We start from the raw sequence: 16,814 nt of genomic DNA on the forward strand, positions 1-16,814 counted from the left end.
CAGGTGGCCTGCCCCAGCAGGGGTGTGCCCCTCCACGAAAGTTCCTCGGTAGCAGAATGGGAGATGGAAGATGGTGAGGACACAAACCTGGCCCAGCCTCAGGCTTCCCAGCACACTAGAGCTACAGGTCATCCCTCACAATGGAGCTCTTTTCTCCCGCTTGCACTTTGACCTCATAGTTATCAAGTTGGTTAGCAGCGTGGCTCAGTGGTTCTCAGGGCCCCTCAGCCAGCTAGCAGCTGCCAGAAGCCAGTCTGCTGTCCTAACTCCTGGTCCAGTGCTCTCTCCTCCATAAAGAGCCTGCAGGACAAATCCAGTAGACAGGTGTGTTTCCTTTGGCCTACATGGCATTTTTAGAACTTTTTCATGTTCCCAACATCTTAAAAAAGTGGAAAATTTCACCTAAACATCTGGATTTTTGGTTTGTCTTGGAAAAAAATGGGAAGCTCCGATGTGCTGAGTTCATTTATATCCCTCTTTGGTCTGTCTAAGGACCTGACCCTGGAGTGGTGGTTGCACCTACCCCCATTATCTACTGTGTGTCTGTTTATCCATAGTGGCGCAGAGAAGTGGCTTCTCTGAGCTGGAAGCTTCTAAAGAAAGTCCACGCTTAATCCCCCTCCCCCAAAGCTAGTTTATGGGGTAGACCTATTTTCTCCATATTCCTATTCTTGATTCCAGGAGTGTTTGAGAGTCAGGAGACCGGGGTTCCCCCAACCCAGCTCAGCTCCTCGTGAGCTGTGCCATTTCGAGGTAGTCGAACGATAGTAGCCTCTGGTCCTCAGCAGTCCCCATCTGTAAAATGGGCTGAGTCCTCTGTTGCAGTCTCCCGCCCGCGCTCGCGCGCTACATCATCTTTACCAGCTACAGCACCCACGGAGGGAGCCGCTCGCACTAGGCGGCGCTAGGGCCGCCTCCGAGCCAGGGGGCGGGGCCTGTGCGGGGCGGGGCCTTGTGGGGCGGGGCATCGGCGGGCGGGCCCGGGTGCCAGGTGCGGTTTGGTCCTCCCGGGGCGCCGTAGGCGGTGCATCCTGCTTGCGCCCGGGGCCAAGGTCCTCCCGCGCCTGAGGCGACAGCGGGCGCTGAGAAGAGCCGCCGCGGCCCCCGCCCCTTCCTCCGCACTTCCGCGCCCCGGGACCATGGCCGCGCCGGCGGGTAAGAAGGGCCGCGCCATCCTGTCCGCCTCTCTTTTGGAAGCCGGGCCCGGGAGCCTGAGGGTAGCCGGCGGCCTCTCGGGGGTTCGGGCTGAGGGGACCCCCCATGCGTTCGGGCTCCTGAGAAGGAGAATTGGGGGAGTGAGCACAGCGCTCCCCGAAGACCCGGAGGTGGTGGGACTGGGGGACTTGGGGCGCTGGAGACGGAGGGCTCCCAGGGGCAGGCGGGTGGGGCGGCTGCCGCGGGCGGAGGACCCCGGGAGGAAGGGGTGCTGGCTCCGCAGGGCGCCAGCTTTTAGCTGCACTTCGCGCCCGCAGATCCGCAAGTTAACACCTTTCTGAGGAAGCCAAGGGGCCTGAGTTCCCGTGGAGGGGGGGGGGTTTGTGGGGTGTGGGGAGTACGGGAATCTGGGGGTTCGGGGCAGTTAAAAGGGGATGGAAAGTTACCCCGGGGTCTGGGTTTTCTGTGGGAAATGGAGGAGAGTATGACTTCCCGACGGGCTCCAAGCTTCTCGCCGCGGGTGCCTGGGGCTCCTTGCAGGAAATAGGAGAGTGGGGCTTCCCTTGGGGTTTAAGGCACGGATTGGCGGTAAGGGGACTGGAGCATCCTCGCTAGGGAAGGGGGGCCCCAGGGGCTCGGGGTTCTTCCTTGGCCCAAGACAAGACTTGTGGTCAAACACCTCCTGGAGGGAAGAGTCGTCAAGGGAGAAGGGGAAGCTGGGCCTGCAGCACCGCCTGCCCCCCGCCCCCCCGCCCCCCACAGTCCCCTCACCACCCTGCAGCTTCCTGCCCCCCTCCCTGTCTCCCTGCACCAGGGACTTCTGTTGCCCGGTTTCCCAGCCACCTGAGTGGGTGGCCCGGCCACCAGGTCTCCCAGGGTCAGCGTCCAGAAGCTTTCTAGAGGCGGCAGGAGGGAACAGTGGAGGCGGGAGCTTGTCCTGGATGTCTGCCCCCCACTTCCTGGCTTTCAGCCCGTGGACAGTCACTTCCTCCATCCTGAATGCAAGGACCAGGCCACCGGTGGGTCACTTCCTCACCGTGGGAGCCGGGGGTTTTCTCCTCATTCTTGGTAATTGGCTTCTAGAGAGAGGGGGGGGTAGGGGGAAATGCACCCTGTCTGTTTCATTTCTTTCTTTTTTTAGATTTCAGAGTTCTTCAACTCAAATGATTTTATTCCTTTCTTTTTAAGATATTTTATTTTATAGTTAATCCTCACTTGAGGATACTTTTCCATTGATTTTATTTTTTATTTTTTTAAAAAAATATATATTTTATTGATTTTTTTACAGAGAGGAAGGGAGAAGGATAGAGAGTTAGAAACATCGATGAGAGAGAAACATCGATCAGCTGCCTCTTGCACACTGCCTACTGGGGATGTGCCCGCAACCAAGGTACATGCCCTTGACTGGAATCAAACCTGGGACCCTTGAGTCTGCAGACCGACGCTCTATCCACTGAGCCAAACCAGTCAGGGCTCCATTGATTTTTAGAGAGAGTGGAAGGGAGAGGGAGGGACAGATAGAGTAACATTGATATGCGAGAGACACATCCATATGTTGCCTCCTGCATGCCCCCCTGACCAGGGCTGGGGATCAAGCCTGCAACTGAGCTACTTGCCCTGGACCGGAATGGAACCTGGGACCCTTCCGTCTGCAGGCCAGTGCTCTGTCCCCTGAGCTAAACCGGCCAGGGCTCAAATGGTTTTCTATGACTTTTTCTAACCTCTGTGTAACATAGGTTCCCTGTCTTGCGTCTCGATTCTTAGGAACGTGTGAAAGATCTTGGCGTGCACATGCGCCTCTGGTGCATTCGTTTATACGTTCTTCTGTAGGAATACTTGTTGGATATTTCTGTGATGCATGCTAGCTTAGCCAAGCACGGAGGAGCATAGTGATGACGTACACAGACACGGGCGTGGCCTTGTGCTGACAGTCCTAGAGATGGACAGTAAATAATCGAGGTAGCAATGGAGATAAGTGCTACAATAACTGGAATTAGGTAATAAGCATGCACCTGGGCTGAGGAGAGTGGCTGGGGAATGCTTCTCTTTAAAAAGCACGTTTATGCTTCCCCCTGAGACTCCTTCGTCCAGCAAAGAAAGGGCAAAGGACATTCCAGGCAGAAGGGACAGCGTAAAAAGGCCCCGAGGTAGGAAGGCATGGAGTGAGTGCCTTTGAAGAGCTGAGAGGAAGCCATTCTGGCTTTTTTATGGGCGAGGAGACTACAGCGCAGAAACCACCTCCAACTTCCATAGCCAGCTAAGTGGCGGTGGTCGGAGTTCATATTTTCCAACTTGAAATCGAGTGCTTCATCCTCTCTCTCTCACAAACACCTGAACGAGCTTGCACGGGGAGTCAGAGAAGGAAGTGGGACTTCACCTTTCACTGGTTCTGGCCAAGCTGTCTCAAGACAACTCCGGTTGCTGTGTAACAGGAGAAGCAGCAGCGACGAAATCCAATATTTACAGAGTGCCTGTGATGTCCAAGGCACTGGGCCGGGACAAGTGTTACCTCTCCTACATTTGAACAGATGCTAGCGCCAGGGAGAGCTAGCGATCGTGTAACTCTCCTCGTTTTACAGAGGAGGAAACTGAGGCTCAGGGATGAAGACGCATTTGTCCAGGGCCACTCACCTAGCGGTAGAGCCAAGACTGACCTAGGACTTACCTGTTCCCTTTGTGATATTCCAGGCTGCTTGAGACATGCAGTCTGGCACACAGTGAGCCCTTAACAAGTATTTGTAGAAATAAATATGTGATTTGTGCCTTTGAGAAATTCCCTGTCTGCTTAGCGTAATGAAGGGAAAAAAACACAGACAAACCGTGACAAGCTGTAGAGCGCACGCCCCCTCCCAGGAGCATGCCTTGCCCCTCCCCCCACAGGCATCATCTCCTAAACTCTAAGGGACCCCAGGAGGCTTGCAACCAGGGCAGCAATGGGCAGTTCATCCCTGGCAAACCCCTGAACTTGTCCCCAGGCCCCCTTTTCTCTGGGGAAAAAGAAAAGACAAGCTATATAAAGCCTGTATGTGATAACATTATGGCATTTCAGAGGTGAGGGAGAATGCTGTTCATTATTCATTCTATAAATATATATTGAATTCCTACTGTCTGCCAAGCACTTCTAGGCCCTGGGGGTACTTAGGGGACGAAATAGACCAAATCCCTTCCCCCGTGTTCTGGTGGGGAGAGATGGACAGTAATGAACTATATGAATATCGCAGGTCAGGGATAAATGCTCTGAAGAGAAATCAAGTAAGATAAGGACATAGGAGCAGTGGGAGGTCAGGGAAGCCTCTCTGGTCAGTGACATCTGAGCAGAGAAAGGAAGCAAGGACTTGAGCCATCTGAACATCTGGGGGAAGAACATTTTAGACAGAATAAAAGAATGAGTAAAGGCCCTAAGCCAGGAAGTGTGCTTGGCATATTTGAAGACCAGCAAGGTCTCCAGGATGGCTACCATATCTGGTTAGGGAATGCTTCTTTAAGGAGGTAAGATTGAGAAGTCTTAAAAAAGGGGTTGCGGGGCGGGGCGGGGGGGGGGGGGGGAGGGAGGTGGGTGCCCTAGCTGGTTTGGCTCAGTGGATAGAGCGTCTGCCTGTGGACTGAAGGGTCCCAGGTTCGATTCCGGTCAAGGGCACATGCCTGGGTTGCGGGCTCGATCCCCAGTAGGGGGCATGCAGGAGGCAGCCAATCAGTGATTCTCATCACTGATGTTTCCATCTCTCTCTCCCTCTTCCTTCCTCTCTGAAATCAATAAAAATATATTTAAAAAAGGGGAGGGGGTTAGTATCCTAGTGGGGAAGAAACTGGAGTAGGAGTCAAAGCGGGGCAAGTTTCAGGGTCTTCACAAAGGATGGTGAATTGATACATGTGGCAGAGGCAAGGATGGGGAGGTGGGGGAGTCATAGGAAGTGGAAGGTAAGGCTGGGAGGGTGGCTGAAGCCAGACTGCAGTGTTTTAATGCTGGGCTTGTGGAATTTTCCAGTCTGCAGTAGAGACCATAGGGTTAGAGGTACGAAGAGTTATGACTGGGGCATTTATTTTTATTTTTATTTTTTAAAATATATTTTATTGATTTTTTACAGAGAGGGAGAGGGATAGAGAGTTAGAAACATCGATCAGCTGCCTCCTGCACACCTCCTACTGGGGATGTGCCCACAACAAAGGTACATGCCTTTGACCGGAATCGAACCTGGGACCCTTGAGTTCACAGGCCAACGCTCTATCCACTGAGCCAAACCGGTCAGGGCAGGGCATTGGTTTTTAAACTATCAATCTGGCATGGATAGGCAGAATGAATTGGACAAGAATAAGGACGGGCACTGATCTGGAGGTGGATCCAGTGGGCCCTGAGCTGAGGTGTTAGTGATAGGAAGGGAGAAGAAGGCACTGACCAGTAGGAAATGCCTCATGTCATGGGCAGGGCAGGGTGCCTTGAATAGCTCTGGGTGTATGATGGAGGGGTCAAGGTAGAGTTCAAGAAGACTATAAGGTTTTAAAGCTGCATAGAAACCCATCATGTTCAAGGGGCTGCATTAAATTCTCCACATGGATGCATCTTTTCGAGGCTGGGTTGATTCTCAGCACAGGGCTAGCTTCTGATCAGGACAGCCTGTGGGGGGCTAAGCTTCAGGAACAAATTAGCAGGGGGATGGGGCATCGCTTTAACATTTCAGTGAGAAGACCTGCAGCTATAGCAGTCTCTTACAAGTTTATCCTTTTTCTTACTCTTTTTTTTTCAACTTCTTTTTTAAAATATATTTTATTGATTTTTTATAGAGAGGAAGGGAGAGGGATAGAGAGTTAGAAACATCGATCAGCTGCCTCCTGCACACTCCCTACTCGCAGGGTCCTCAAACTTTTTAAACAGGGGGCCAGTTCACTGTCCCTCAGACCGTTCGAGGGCCGGACTATAGTTTAAAAAAAAAATGATGAACAAATTCCTATGCGCACTGCGGGCCCGGGAGGAGTCGGCTGCTAAGCAGGACAGGCAGCGGCACCCGGCGGGCCGGATAAATGTCCTCGGCGGGCCGCATGTGGCCCGCGGGCCATAGTTTGAGGACCCCTGCTGGGTATGTGCCCGCAACCAAGGTACATGCCCTTGACTAGAATCGAACCTGGGACCTTTGAGTCCACAGGCCGACGTTCTATCCACTGAGCCAAACCAGTTAGGGACTTTTTTCTTACTCTTGACCTTTCTTTATACAGAATTAGATTTTTTTTTTTTACCTATTAATTTATATCCAACGGTAGCTAGCACATAAAACCATTGCTTGGTTCTATTCAAGTGTACCTTGAGCGTCCATCCTGGGTTTGATTCTGTTTCCGCAGCTCCTACTTACAATTTATTTTTCAGGAAAGAAAGTCTAAAATGTAGTCAAGTACATAGACTTCGGAGTTAGCAGACCTGTGGTCTCATTCCAGCTCTCACACTTGTTAATTGAGCATTTTTGTTTCCTCTTTAGTAAAATGGGAACAATAATAGTTCTTCGATACTAGTCCTTACCTCATGGGATCTTTATATTCGATTAATTCATGCTTGCATAGTGCATAGGACACTGCCTGGCACACAATAAGGACTCCAAGTAGTTGGGATTCTTCTCTTCCCCCCCCCCCACCTCCCCCTCCCTCCATCATTAATAAAGGGTAGAGAACTGCTGTCTGGGAATAGATGCATTGGTTAATCGGTTCTCTGATAAAGATTCTCTGTAGGCCTTCCTCCAGATAAGAAATTGCCAACTCACTCACAGCTAAGTAAACGTGTGGTTGGAAGGGAGAACCTGAGTGGCCCAAAAGCCACAAGAAACATCTGTCTTGTTTGTTTCCCTACCCAGTATCTTATTACTCTGCCAAGCTTGCCCTGCCCCCGCACCTGGTTCGTCCCTCTCTGACATGGGTTATACCTTTGCCCCTCACACCCAGGAGTGCTCCCCAAGGGCCCCCGCAGTGTGTGCCCTAGTCTGTGTCTTGTACGTGGGCCCATAGAAAACATTTTCTGAATTTGTTTTGGAAACATTCCCTTCAGAGTTTGGAGGTTAGTGTTGTCAGCTCAACCTTTTCCCCGGCCAACCCCCCAAATATACATGGAAGGCAGAAGAAAAGCTGCTCACAGTTCAGTTGCCAACTAAGTGCCCGGCAAGTGTGGGAGGTATTTTCACATATATGACGTTCCTTCTCTTCATCCTCTTGTTACCCTCTTTTTAGAGATTAAGAGACAGGCTCAGAGAGGTTAAAGGTTTGCCTACGGGCACAGCCAAGTTTCAAACCTGGGTCTAAGTCCAGTTCTTCTGCTTGACCCCTTACACATGCTCCCGAGAACAATAGCAAGAATGAAACCTTCCAAGATGCCTCTGTCCGTGCCTTCACCTGAACAAGGGGAGGCCCCTGGTTTGGGGCCGCAGGCTCTCAGAGCCGGAGGAATAATTTGATCCCTCCTTTTATGAGGGAAGAATCTATGGTCCAGAGAAGTGCAGAAGCTCCTTTTAAAAAAAAAAATCATCTAATCTTTTTTCCCTTAGACACTCCCTTGGGCAATATTTGGTAATGTAGGGAGGAGGAAAACCCTTTGGGGTACGGGAGAGTATCTAGAGAAACGTTAATCATTACTGTTAGTCTTTCTCGTTGGTAGCATGAAAATGAGGTCTTTTCTCTCTCGGCTGTTCCCCACCCGTGGCTGCCCCTGCCCCTCTGCTTTCCTGCTTTATCCCGGAACAAGTGGGATTTATACACCTGACTTGCCAGCTCCCAGGGGGCACAGCGGTTACCCTATTTGTTGTTTTGTGCTGCCCTGAATTGGCTGGGTGTTGTTCCTGGTTCTCATTGTTTAGTGGAATATGAGAAGCACCGAAGATTTTTTCTCAAATGAAAGGATAGGATCTGTGCATGTTGGTTCAGGCTACGCTTTATGGTCTCGTGAGCGCTCCGGCCTTGGGGATTTCTCACCACTTTGAAGTCTGAAAAGAAGTAGTTTGCAGAAGCCCAGCTCTTAGGCCAAGATTAAGGTGAATATGAGTGTCTTGTGGGAGCTGGCACTGCCCCTGAGCTGGGGTACCAGGCCGAGCCCTGCCACTAAATGACTGTGTAGTCTTGAGCAAGTCTTACCTTGTCTGAGGCTGCAGAGGGTAATAAAAACGCCACTGATCTGGTAGTCTCAGAACGCTTTTGAGCCCCTCCCAGACCAGTTTTCTGATGGTTAGGAAACTTGATTCTCCTTCTCTAAGCCCATTTTTCTCTCAGAAAAAACGAAAGGGTTGGATTAGAGTAGAGGATTTTTAAAGGCCATTCCAACCTTAACCATCCTGCCATCCTAGTGCCTGCCCATGGATTCACAGATTATTAGAGGGGCACATCACCAGTTGTTTATTATATAAGTTGGGAGAGAGGAGTGTATATAAACTGAATCTATTTTATACCAGTATCCAAAAGGTCCTGAAGGTAAGACCCTCTGTAGTGAGCCACTTGTTACCATTTTTACCTTGTTTGCATGGCACATTTACCACTTCCTAAAAGCAGTAAGTTCCCATCATCAAGGCACAGTTTTCTGATTATTAAGCACCTAATAACCCCCCCCCCCTTATTGTTTGAGGCTGCTGGGGACATTTACTTAATCAGGCTTCCTTTCTGGACTCTGACAATCAGTAGCCACTGTTGATAAGTCTGCAAATACGAGAGGCAAACACAATAAAAGGAGCGGGTGAACAGCCTGGTACAATGAGGTATTTTCCTAGAGGAAGAATGCCCCAGGCCGACTGGACTGGAACCTGGATCGGTCTTCCATTAGGCCTCACGGGACTCTCCATAAACGTTGTATTATTATATTTATCTTACATTTCCTAGAATGAAGGTTGTAAAAGAGTTAGGATCGTCGACTCTCAGGGCTGCAAGGGAGCTGAAAATTCCAAGAGTATTCTCTTGATGAGTGTTTGGGCTCAGGAGGTCAAAGGCTCTGGATACATATCTTTGCTCGAGTACAATCTGATAAGACTTCACCTGTAGGTAGTCACCCTGGGAGTCAGAGCACTTACTTATTTCTATTTTTTAAAAATATTTTTTTATTGATTTTCAGAGAGGAAGGGAGAGGGAAAGAGAGAGAGAGAAACATCAAGGATGAGAGAATCATTGATCGGCTGCCTCCTGCACTGGGGATCGAGCCCATAACCCGGGCATGTGCCCTTGACTGGAATCGAACCTAGGACCCTTCAGTCCTCAGGCCAACGCTCTATCCACTGAGCCAAACCGGCTAGGGCTCAGAGCACTTATTCCAGTGAAATCATCCCTGCTGACCGTTGGAGCTTATCTTTGGAACGTACCTTTATAGTTGACAGGTGGGTACAACTTTTCAGTTGGATTCACCACACAAAGGGTTGTCTGTACTGTCCCAGGCTTTATGCTAGGCCTTGGAGATCTAAAGATCTTCAAAATGAGATCTTGGTCCCTTTGAGCTGGAGGGAAGGGGACAGAGAGGGAGGAACTGAGGGAGACAGAAAAACATAATGCACTGTAATTACAGAACCAGTGATGTAAAATAGGTACAGGCAGAATGAAACAAACACTGCCTGCCTTCGGGGACCACCAAGGGAGGATAGAAGCTTGACTAAGGGGAAAAGGTGGGTGTAAAGTATTCTGAACGCAGAAAGCCTTGAGGTGTGAATGTTAGGATGCAAGAACATGAATGTGAGTGGCAGGAGTAGAAAATAGGTCAAGATGTGACTAGAGCATCCCTTTGTAAGGGATGATGAGACATAAAGCTTCTTTGGAGCCACTCTGTGGAGGGCCATTCGTTCCCTCCATAAATGTTTTGTTTGTTTTTAATACATTTTATTGATTTTTTACAGAGAGGAAGGGAGAGGGACACAGAGTCAAAAACATGAGAGAGAAACCTCCATCAGCCGCCTCCCGCACTTCCCCCACTGGGGATGTGCCCGCAACCAAGGTACATGCCCTTGACCGGAATCGAACCTGGGACCCTTCAGTCCGCAGGCGGATGCTCCATCCACTGAGCCAAACCGGCTAGGGCTCCCTCCATAAATGTTAATGAGAAAAGAAAATGTTAATGAGGGACTGTGGTAGGCCAGGGACAGGTCTTGGTTCCCTCAGTCCTTCAGAGCTAACAAGAGCCAACAACTGTAATGATGTGTGAGGAGTTTGTGTTCCTGCCTCAGGACCTTTGCACGTCCCAGTCTCCAATGTAATCCTTCCCTCCTCCTTTTTTGCATTGCCTCCATAATTTATATTCATTCTTCAGAGCTCAGCTTGGAAATTGCTCCCTGGAGGAATATTTATTTGCTCTACCCTAACCCCATTTTCCTAGTTAAGAACTTGATATGGTCTTCACACCACTTGCCCCAGTCCTAATTAAAATAATTACGTTATGGTTCGATATCTGCTGCTTAATCTCACTGTTGTTTGCAGCACAGTGTTAGACACACAGGTGGCATGCAATAAATATTTGCTTAAAGAATGACTGAAGCGTGTCCACTGGATTTAGCAATAAGCGGTCACTGTTGACTTTGGTGAGACAGTTTCTGAGAAATGGTGGAGGTGGAAGTCAGATTGTGGCGGATTGCGCGGTAAGTAGGAAGTGAGGAAATGAGGGCAGTTTTGTGTAGACAGCTTTTTAATGTGTGTGGCTGTGAAGAGGGAAGCGAATGTGGTAGAGGAGAAAATGGGATCCACTTTAAAAAAAAAATATTTTTATTTCCGAGGGAGGGAGAGATAGAAACATCAATGATGAGAGAGAATCGTTGATGGCTGCCTCCTGCACGCCTCCCACTGGGGATCAAGCCACAACCCAGGCATGTGCCCTTGACCAGAATTGAACCTAGGACTCTCCAGTCTGCAGGCCGATGCTCTATCCACTGAGCCAAACCCGTTAAGGCGGGATCTACTTTTTGTTGTTGTTGTTGTATTTAATGGTGAGGACTTGAACTTGTGTAAGTGATCATTGGAAGGAGCTAGTGGAGAAAGGAGTGATGGTGGAGATCACTGAAAGTGCCCATCTCCCGAGAGGGGGAATAGGATGGAATGCAGAACAGCAGTGCCCCGCTACGTCGAGCCTTTGCTCTGTGGACATTGGGTAGTCGGGATAAACCGGCCCCTGTTGTGCAGCACACAGGAAGAGAAGCCAAGACCTACACTCGGCTGCTGTGGCGAAGGTCAGGGAAGGATTGGAGAGACATTTGGGAGGTGAGACCAGGTAAACAGGAGAGGCGGGAGCAAAGGTCTTCCTTGTTGTTGTTGTTAGAGAAACCTTGACTTTTGTGCCCGTAGAGCCTAGCACAGAGCAGGTGCCACTTAAGTGTTAAGAGGCTTTGAATTCCCCCAGCCGGGAGAAAACAGGGCGGGCCCCGAAGGGTGGGTGTAGCAATAACAAGTTCTCTCTCGAATATCCTCATGGTACAGAGTCCTGGTCCTTTTTGCATTTTGGGAACAGCCAGAAGTCACTCCGAGCCAAGATGTTGAATTGTTGAGCCCGTGGGTGGTCAGGTTAGAGACTATTCCTTTTGGGTTAAAAATTAAAAACAAGAAGCAAGGTGTGGCTTCACATAATGGGGTTTGCCAGGGTGGGGCGGCAGTTCACAGACTCTCAAAGCCCTTCCATGTGATTGTTCCAAAAATGTTTCCTCCAGGACGTGGGAGGTTCGGTTGGAGGTCTGTGTTCATCCAAAACCCTCCTTCACGAATTCACTGTCCCCACCCCCACCCCCAACACACACACACTAACCCATTTGAATGAGTCTCTCAGACTCTCTGCTTTGGGGTCTGTGAGGGTGATGGCGCACTCTCTGGCCCCTACCACCCAAAGACCAAAAAGGCCCCTCAGGAGAGTCTGAGAAGTGGAGATCCTGGAGGCGACGGGCATGTCTATCCCACCACCGGGGAGCTGGAGGAAAGGAAAGGAGCAGGTGGGGAAGGGTTCTAAAGCCTCCTGCCAGCGAGTTCAGTGCTCCTCCGGGCTCTGAGGACAGCTGTCTAGGCCTTGGCTGCCCCCAGTGCTGCTGACCAATCTTGAAATGCCGGGAGCCGGGCATTGTCTATTCACGGCCCCTGTGCCTGCGGCCGTCTGGAGTTACCCGGAGAGAACAAAGCTGCACACACAGAGCACAAGGGAGTCTTGTAACAACCTTGTCCCGCTTTCTAGGGCTGAGGAAGGTACCACGGCTTGATCTCAGCTGCCCTCTTTATTTCAAGAAGTTGGCAGCTGAGCCACGCCAGGCGTATTGTGTTCTGTCCTTTTTGGAGGGACGTGGACCAGTTCTGCTCTTGTCCGTGTAATGCCTCCGCCTACACAGCCCTTCCCCACCCTGTCTCAGCCTTTGGTAAATCTTGCCCATCTTTCAAGGCTCAGCTCAAGTGTCCGCTTCCCCTACAAAGACTCTCCTGGCCTCCCCTAAGTGGAACGAGTAGGAATTAACATGGTGGGGCGGAAAGAGCATGGGCTTTCCGATAAGCCAGACCCGGGTTGGGATACTAGATCTGCCGCGTGGCCTGTCACCGCGTGGCCCCAAGTTTCAATTCTCCCATCCATCAAATGAGCGTAATAACAGCTGCCTCGCGGGATTCTTTGGAGAATTAAATGAGAAAGCGCCCACCATAATTCTTGGCGTATAGGAGGCATTCATTCAATGTTTATTCTTTCCCTTCTATACCTATAACATCTTTCTCCGAACTAAAATAACACTTTGCTTCTACTTCTGAAAGAGCATCTAAGTGGAAAGATGTTTCTTTTTCCCAGTGGATTGTGCTTCCCAGTGGAGCAGGGATGACGTTATCCAACAGTCTCCAGCGTAGAGCTTGGCGAGGACCCGTGGGTCCAACGAGAGGACCCATGAGGTTGGTTGAATGCGGGAGCTCCTGGGCGAGGTGATGGGAAATCTGCACAACCAGGGCTTTTGAGGAACAGACAAAGGCAATACCATGATTAACTTAGGAAGGAGATGTTTCTGGGTGCTGGTTGAGAATAGCAGGAAAGGCTGATCCAAAAAGAAAAAGACTGTGTTCATTTCATCTGCTCACAACTATAAGCAAGGGCTGAAACACCCAGAAAAGGCAGGTTTTGTTTCAGTAGAAAAAGGAACAATCAGAACCATTTTTTTGAAAAATGAATTCCCTCTCCCTGCGGAGATGAGCAGGCAGTGCTTCCAGAGATGGTGCAGAAAAGGGAGTTGTGCATCTGGCTGAACACTGGAATAACCCTTTCAATATGAGAATCTGTTCACTGAGTCTTATTCCACACCGTAGGAGTCAATGTCCCTTCATCCGTGGCACTTCCGGCCTCTGAACCTCCCTCCCCCTTGGTTTTGTGTGCAGGTGAGGATGCCTGGAGGTGTCGGGGCTGTGGGGACCATGTTGCTCCAAGCCAGAGGTTGTACAGGACTGTCAACGAAGCCTGGCACAGCTCTTGCTTCAGGTAAGTGGGTCTGTCCTCCTGTTTTGCCAGTGCAGTACAGGCTAGCAATTATTTCATTTTCTGGAATATACAGAGACAAGCTTTTGACTTGGAAGTTTCCTTTTCAGTGGGTGTGGGGTGGGGGGGATGTGCCAAGGTGAAGGTGGGAGAGCCACACATGTGCCAGGTGCAGCTAGAGGTGGGGGACGGGGAGCCGGGGGGAGGATGAGAGGAAGTCTTTCCAGGGAGTCCCCGCATTCTCACTTAAACAAAAACGTTTTTATTGATTGATTTGACACACACACACACATCCATTTGTTTTACTTATTTATGCATTTATTGGTTGGTTCTTGTATGTGCCCTGACCAGAGATTGAACCCGCAACCTTGGTGTATCAGGATGATGCTCTAATCAACCGAGCTACCTGGCCAGGGCCACCCTCACCGTGAGGAAACTGAGGCCCATGCCTACACTACTGATTATGCAGGTGCCTCTGGGTTGCTTTGAGTGCAGTTGGCAAAGCCAGCTCTTCTTCACAGCAGGCTGCCCGCCTCGTTTCCTGCTTTTTGTTTTTTGTTGCATGTGCATTTTTTTCAGTGCGCCCGTCTGTGAACACTGTCCCACAGAAATGAAAGGAGCTCGCAGTGTAGAAAGAAAAAGATGGCTTTAAGATTGAATGGGGCAATATGGAGAGGAGGAGCTGATGCTCTAAAGACCCGACTCCCCGATAGGATGTAGGTTACAGGGCAAAATCACAAGACACCTGTGGGTTAGGGATTGGGGTCATGCTGGGAGCTGATTGGTCAAAAGTGAATTAAGGGTAATAAGTCATTTCTTCAATTCTTAAGGACAGTTCTGAGGTCTTTTCTAGGTCCCTCTGTCTGGTCTCATGGAAAAGTAGCCAGGGGGTTGTTCCACCTTAGGGCTCAGGAGCTGAAATATAACTTAGGTCAAGATGTTATCATTAGCCCAGCCAGCATGGCTCAGTAGTTGAGCGTTGACCTATGAACCAGGAGGTCAAGGTTCAATTCCCGGTTGGGGCACATGAATGGTTTTAGGCTCAACCCCAGTGGAGGGCGTGCAGGAGGCATCCGATCAATGATTCATCATTGATGTTTCTCTCTCCCTTCCTCTCTGAAAACAATAAAATATATACATATGTATATATTTTTAAAAGGATGTTATCTTCAGCCTGCCAGACCTTGTGACTATTAGTCAGGTCCTGACTACTGGGTTACTGTCTTCTGCTCCTTGGGGGTTGCTGATTATCCGCTCCTGCTTTTTGTTATTAACTTTATTGTAGCTCTTATCGTTCAAAGACAGCTCAGTTTCTTGAAAATAACAGAAACTTTAAAGTCAGATTTGTTCCTGCTGTCCAAGGCTCCGTTTTCTCCTCAGGAAAATACAGATGTTAAGACTATCTCAGACTTGAAATAATATATGGCAAGGGCACCCACTGAACGGTCGTTCCTTTCCCCTGTGAGGTTCGAATCCGCAAGAGCGGGAGCTTGTCTTTGCATCCTCCAGAACACAGAACAGTGCCTGGCCTGCAGTCATTTCTCTTCGGAAGCTGGGTGGGCATGTGTGGCCCCGTGGTCTGAAGCCGTGGGGCAGTGCTCACATCCTCAGAATGAGACAGACTAGACAGGCACCACGCGCTCTGAATTCCAGCACCCACAGACATGCTGATACCAAGTAATCTAATTGACCTTTAAGCGCTTGCCTCCACCGAGAACTACGTGGGGGGTTAGCCCGGAGAGCTCTGGCCTCTGGAAGAGTTGGAGGGGAACCAGCATTTTTCTGCCCTTTCAGCTCTAACTCTGAGCTCTCCAGTCTTCTCCGGATCTAATTGCCTTGGTTCCTCCTCCGCTTGCTCTCAGGGAAGTTGATTGTACCTTTACTCCGCCTTTCAGTGAGATAGGAGCAGAATGTCAGCGCTGTCAAGGACCTTATAGAGAAAGCCTTGGGCTGGCCCTTTTGTTTTAGACCGGAGGCTAAAGAGCCACATCAGAACCTGAGTTCCCAGGCCAGGACTTGCCTTGGCATCTAACCCATATGGTCGTATTTGTCCTTGCTGTTTTCCTATGTGTATGACTATTTCTTATCCAAAATAAGCAAGACCAAAAACTCCAAAACTTAGGGAAGCTAAATCTTTGGAGTTTTGGATTCTCCCATAGCTAAAGAACTTAAGAACGAGAAGGGACCACCTACTGTATGATCTAACCCTTTCATATCAGAGATGAGAGGCCTCAAACCAAAAAGACAAAAAAGGAGTCTACAAACAGGCCATGGATGACAGGAGCTGGCCTTAGAACTGAAGTCTTGGGTTATTTGTAGGTCTGATCAGATGCTAGCTTGTTAGATAGAACTGTGTGTGAGGAGACACACACACACACAAATACATGTGCATAAACATGTAAGGCACATTACCATGGTAGATAAGAGTGCAGGCTATGGATGAGACGGTCTGATTGCAAATCCTGGCCTTGCAATTTATTAACTGGTCTTAGGTGACTTCCCTGAGCTTCAGGCACCTCATCTATAAAATGGGACTAAGACTAATACTCATGCCCAGCTGGTGTGGCTGGCTCAGTGGTTGAGCGTCGACCTATGAACCAGGAGGTCATGGTTTGATTCCTGGTCAGGGCACTTGCCCACATTGTGGGCTTGATCCCCAGTAGGGGGAGTGCAGGGAGCAGCCAATCAACAATTCTCTCTCATCGATGTTTTAATCTCTCTCCCTGTCACTCTCTGAAATCAATAAAAATATATTTTTAAAAAGAGAGAGAGAGAGAGAATAGTACTCATCCCACAAGGTTGTTGGGGAAGGTTAGATGTGGTAACCTATATAAAGTACTTAGCATAGCACCTGAGACATAGAAAACTCTTAATCAGAAGCTGTTACTGTATATTGTGAGTGTGTGTCTACTTAACACTCATGTATTTATTTTTCTTATTACATACACACTCATTTGTCATCTGATGCAGAACCTCCGGGATTAAGGTTCACTTTGAGCTACCCTTGCGTAATTAAAGCAGAGATCATGCCTCAGTCTGGAAGTAAAGCATCCAGATTGTCTGCTGTTTACAGCGTAGCCTCAAGGACAGATTGCCCCTAATCCAGCACTATCGAAGGAGGATATCTCCCCACTCCTGAGCCTTCCTTCCCACACAAACTGAATGACTTCAGAGCCTGGTCATTTGCACCGGGGAGAAAGGCTGCTTTGGAGCCCCCTTGACTTTTGCCCAAATGGGAGGAAGGACTGTATTG

At 49.5% G+C, this 16,814-nt stretch overlaps 1 protein-coding gene across 1 annotated transcript in view; it reads left to right on the forward strand.

The window, feature by feature from the left end:
• The first annotated feature begins 952 nt into the window (after nucleotides 1-952).
• The window catches only part of LIMK2 (LIM domain kinase 2), a 57,241-nt gene continuing 41,379 nt past the window's right edge, over nucleotides 953-16,814 (forward strand). Inside the window, exons 1-2 of the mRNA XM_080650797.1 lie at nucleotides 953-1,155; nucleotides 13,465-13,564. Of these exons, the coding sequence (XP_080506923.1) occupies nucleotides 1,140-1,155; nucleotides 13,465-13,564 (116 nt within the window). The 5' untranslated portion in view covers nucleotides 953-1,139. The remainder of the gene's footprint in view (nucleotides 1,156-13,464; nucleotides 13,565-16,814) is intronic.

The sequence above is a fragment of the Plecotus auritus genome (assembly GCF_963455305.1).
Source record: "Plecotus auritus genome assembly, chromosome: 13".
Lineage (NCBI taxonomy): Eukaryota > Metazoa > Chordata > Mammalia > Chiroptera > Vespertilionidae > Plecotus > Plecotus auritus.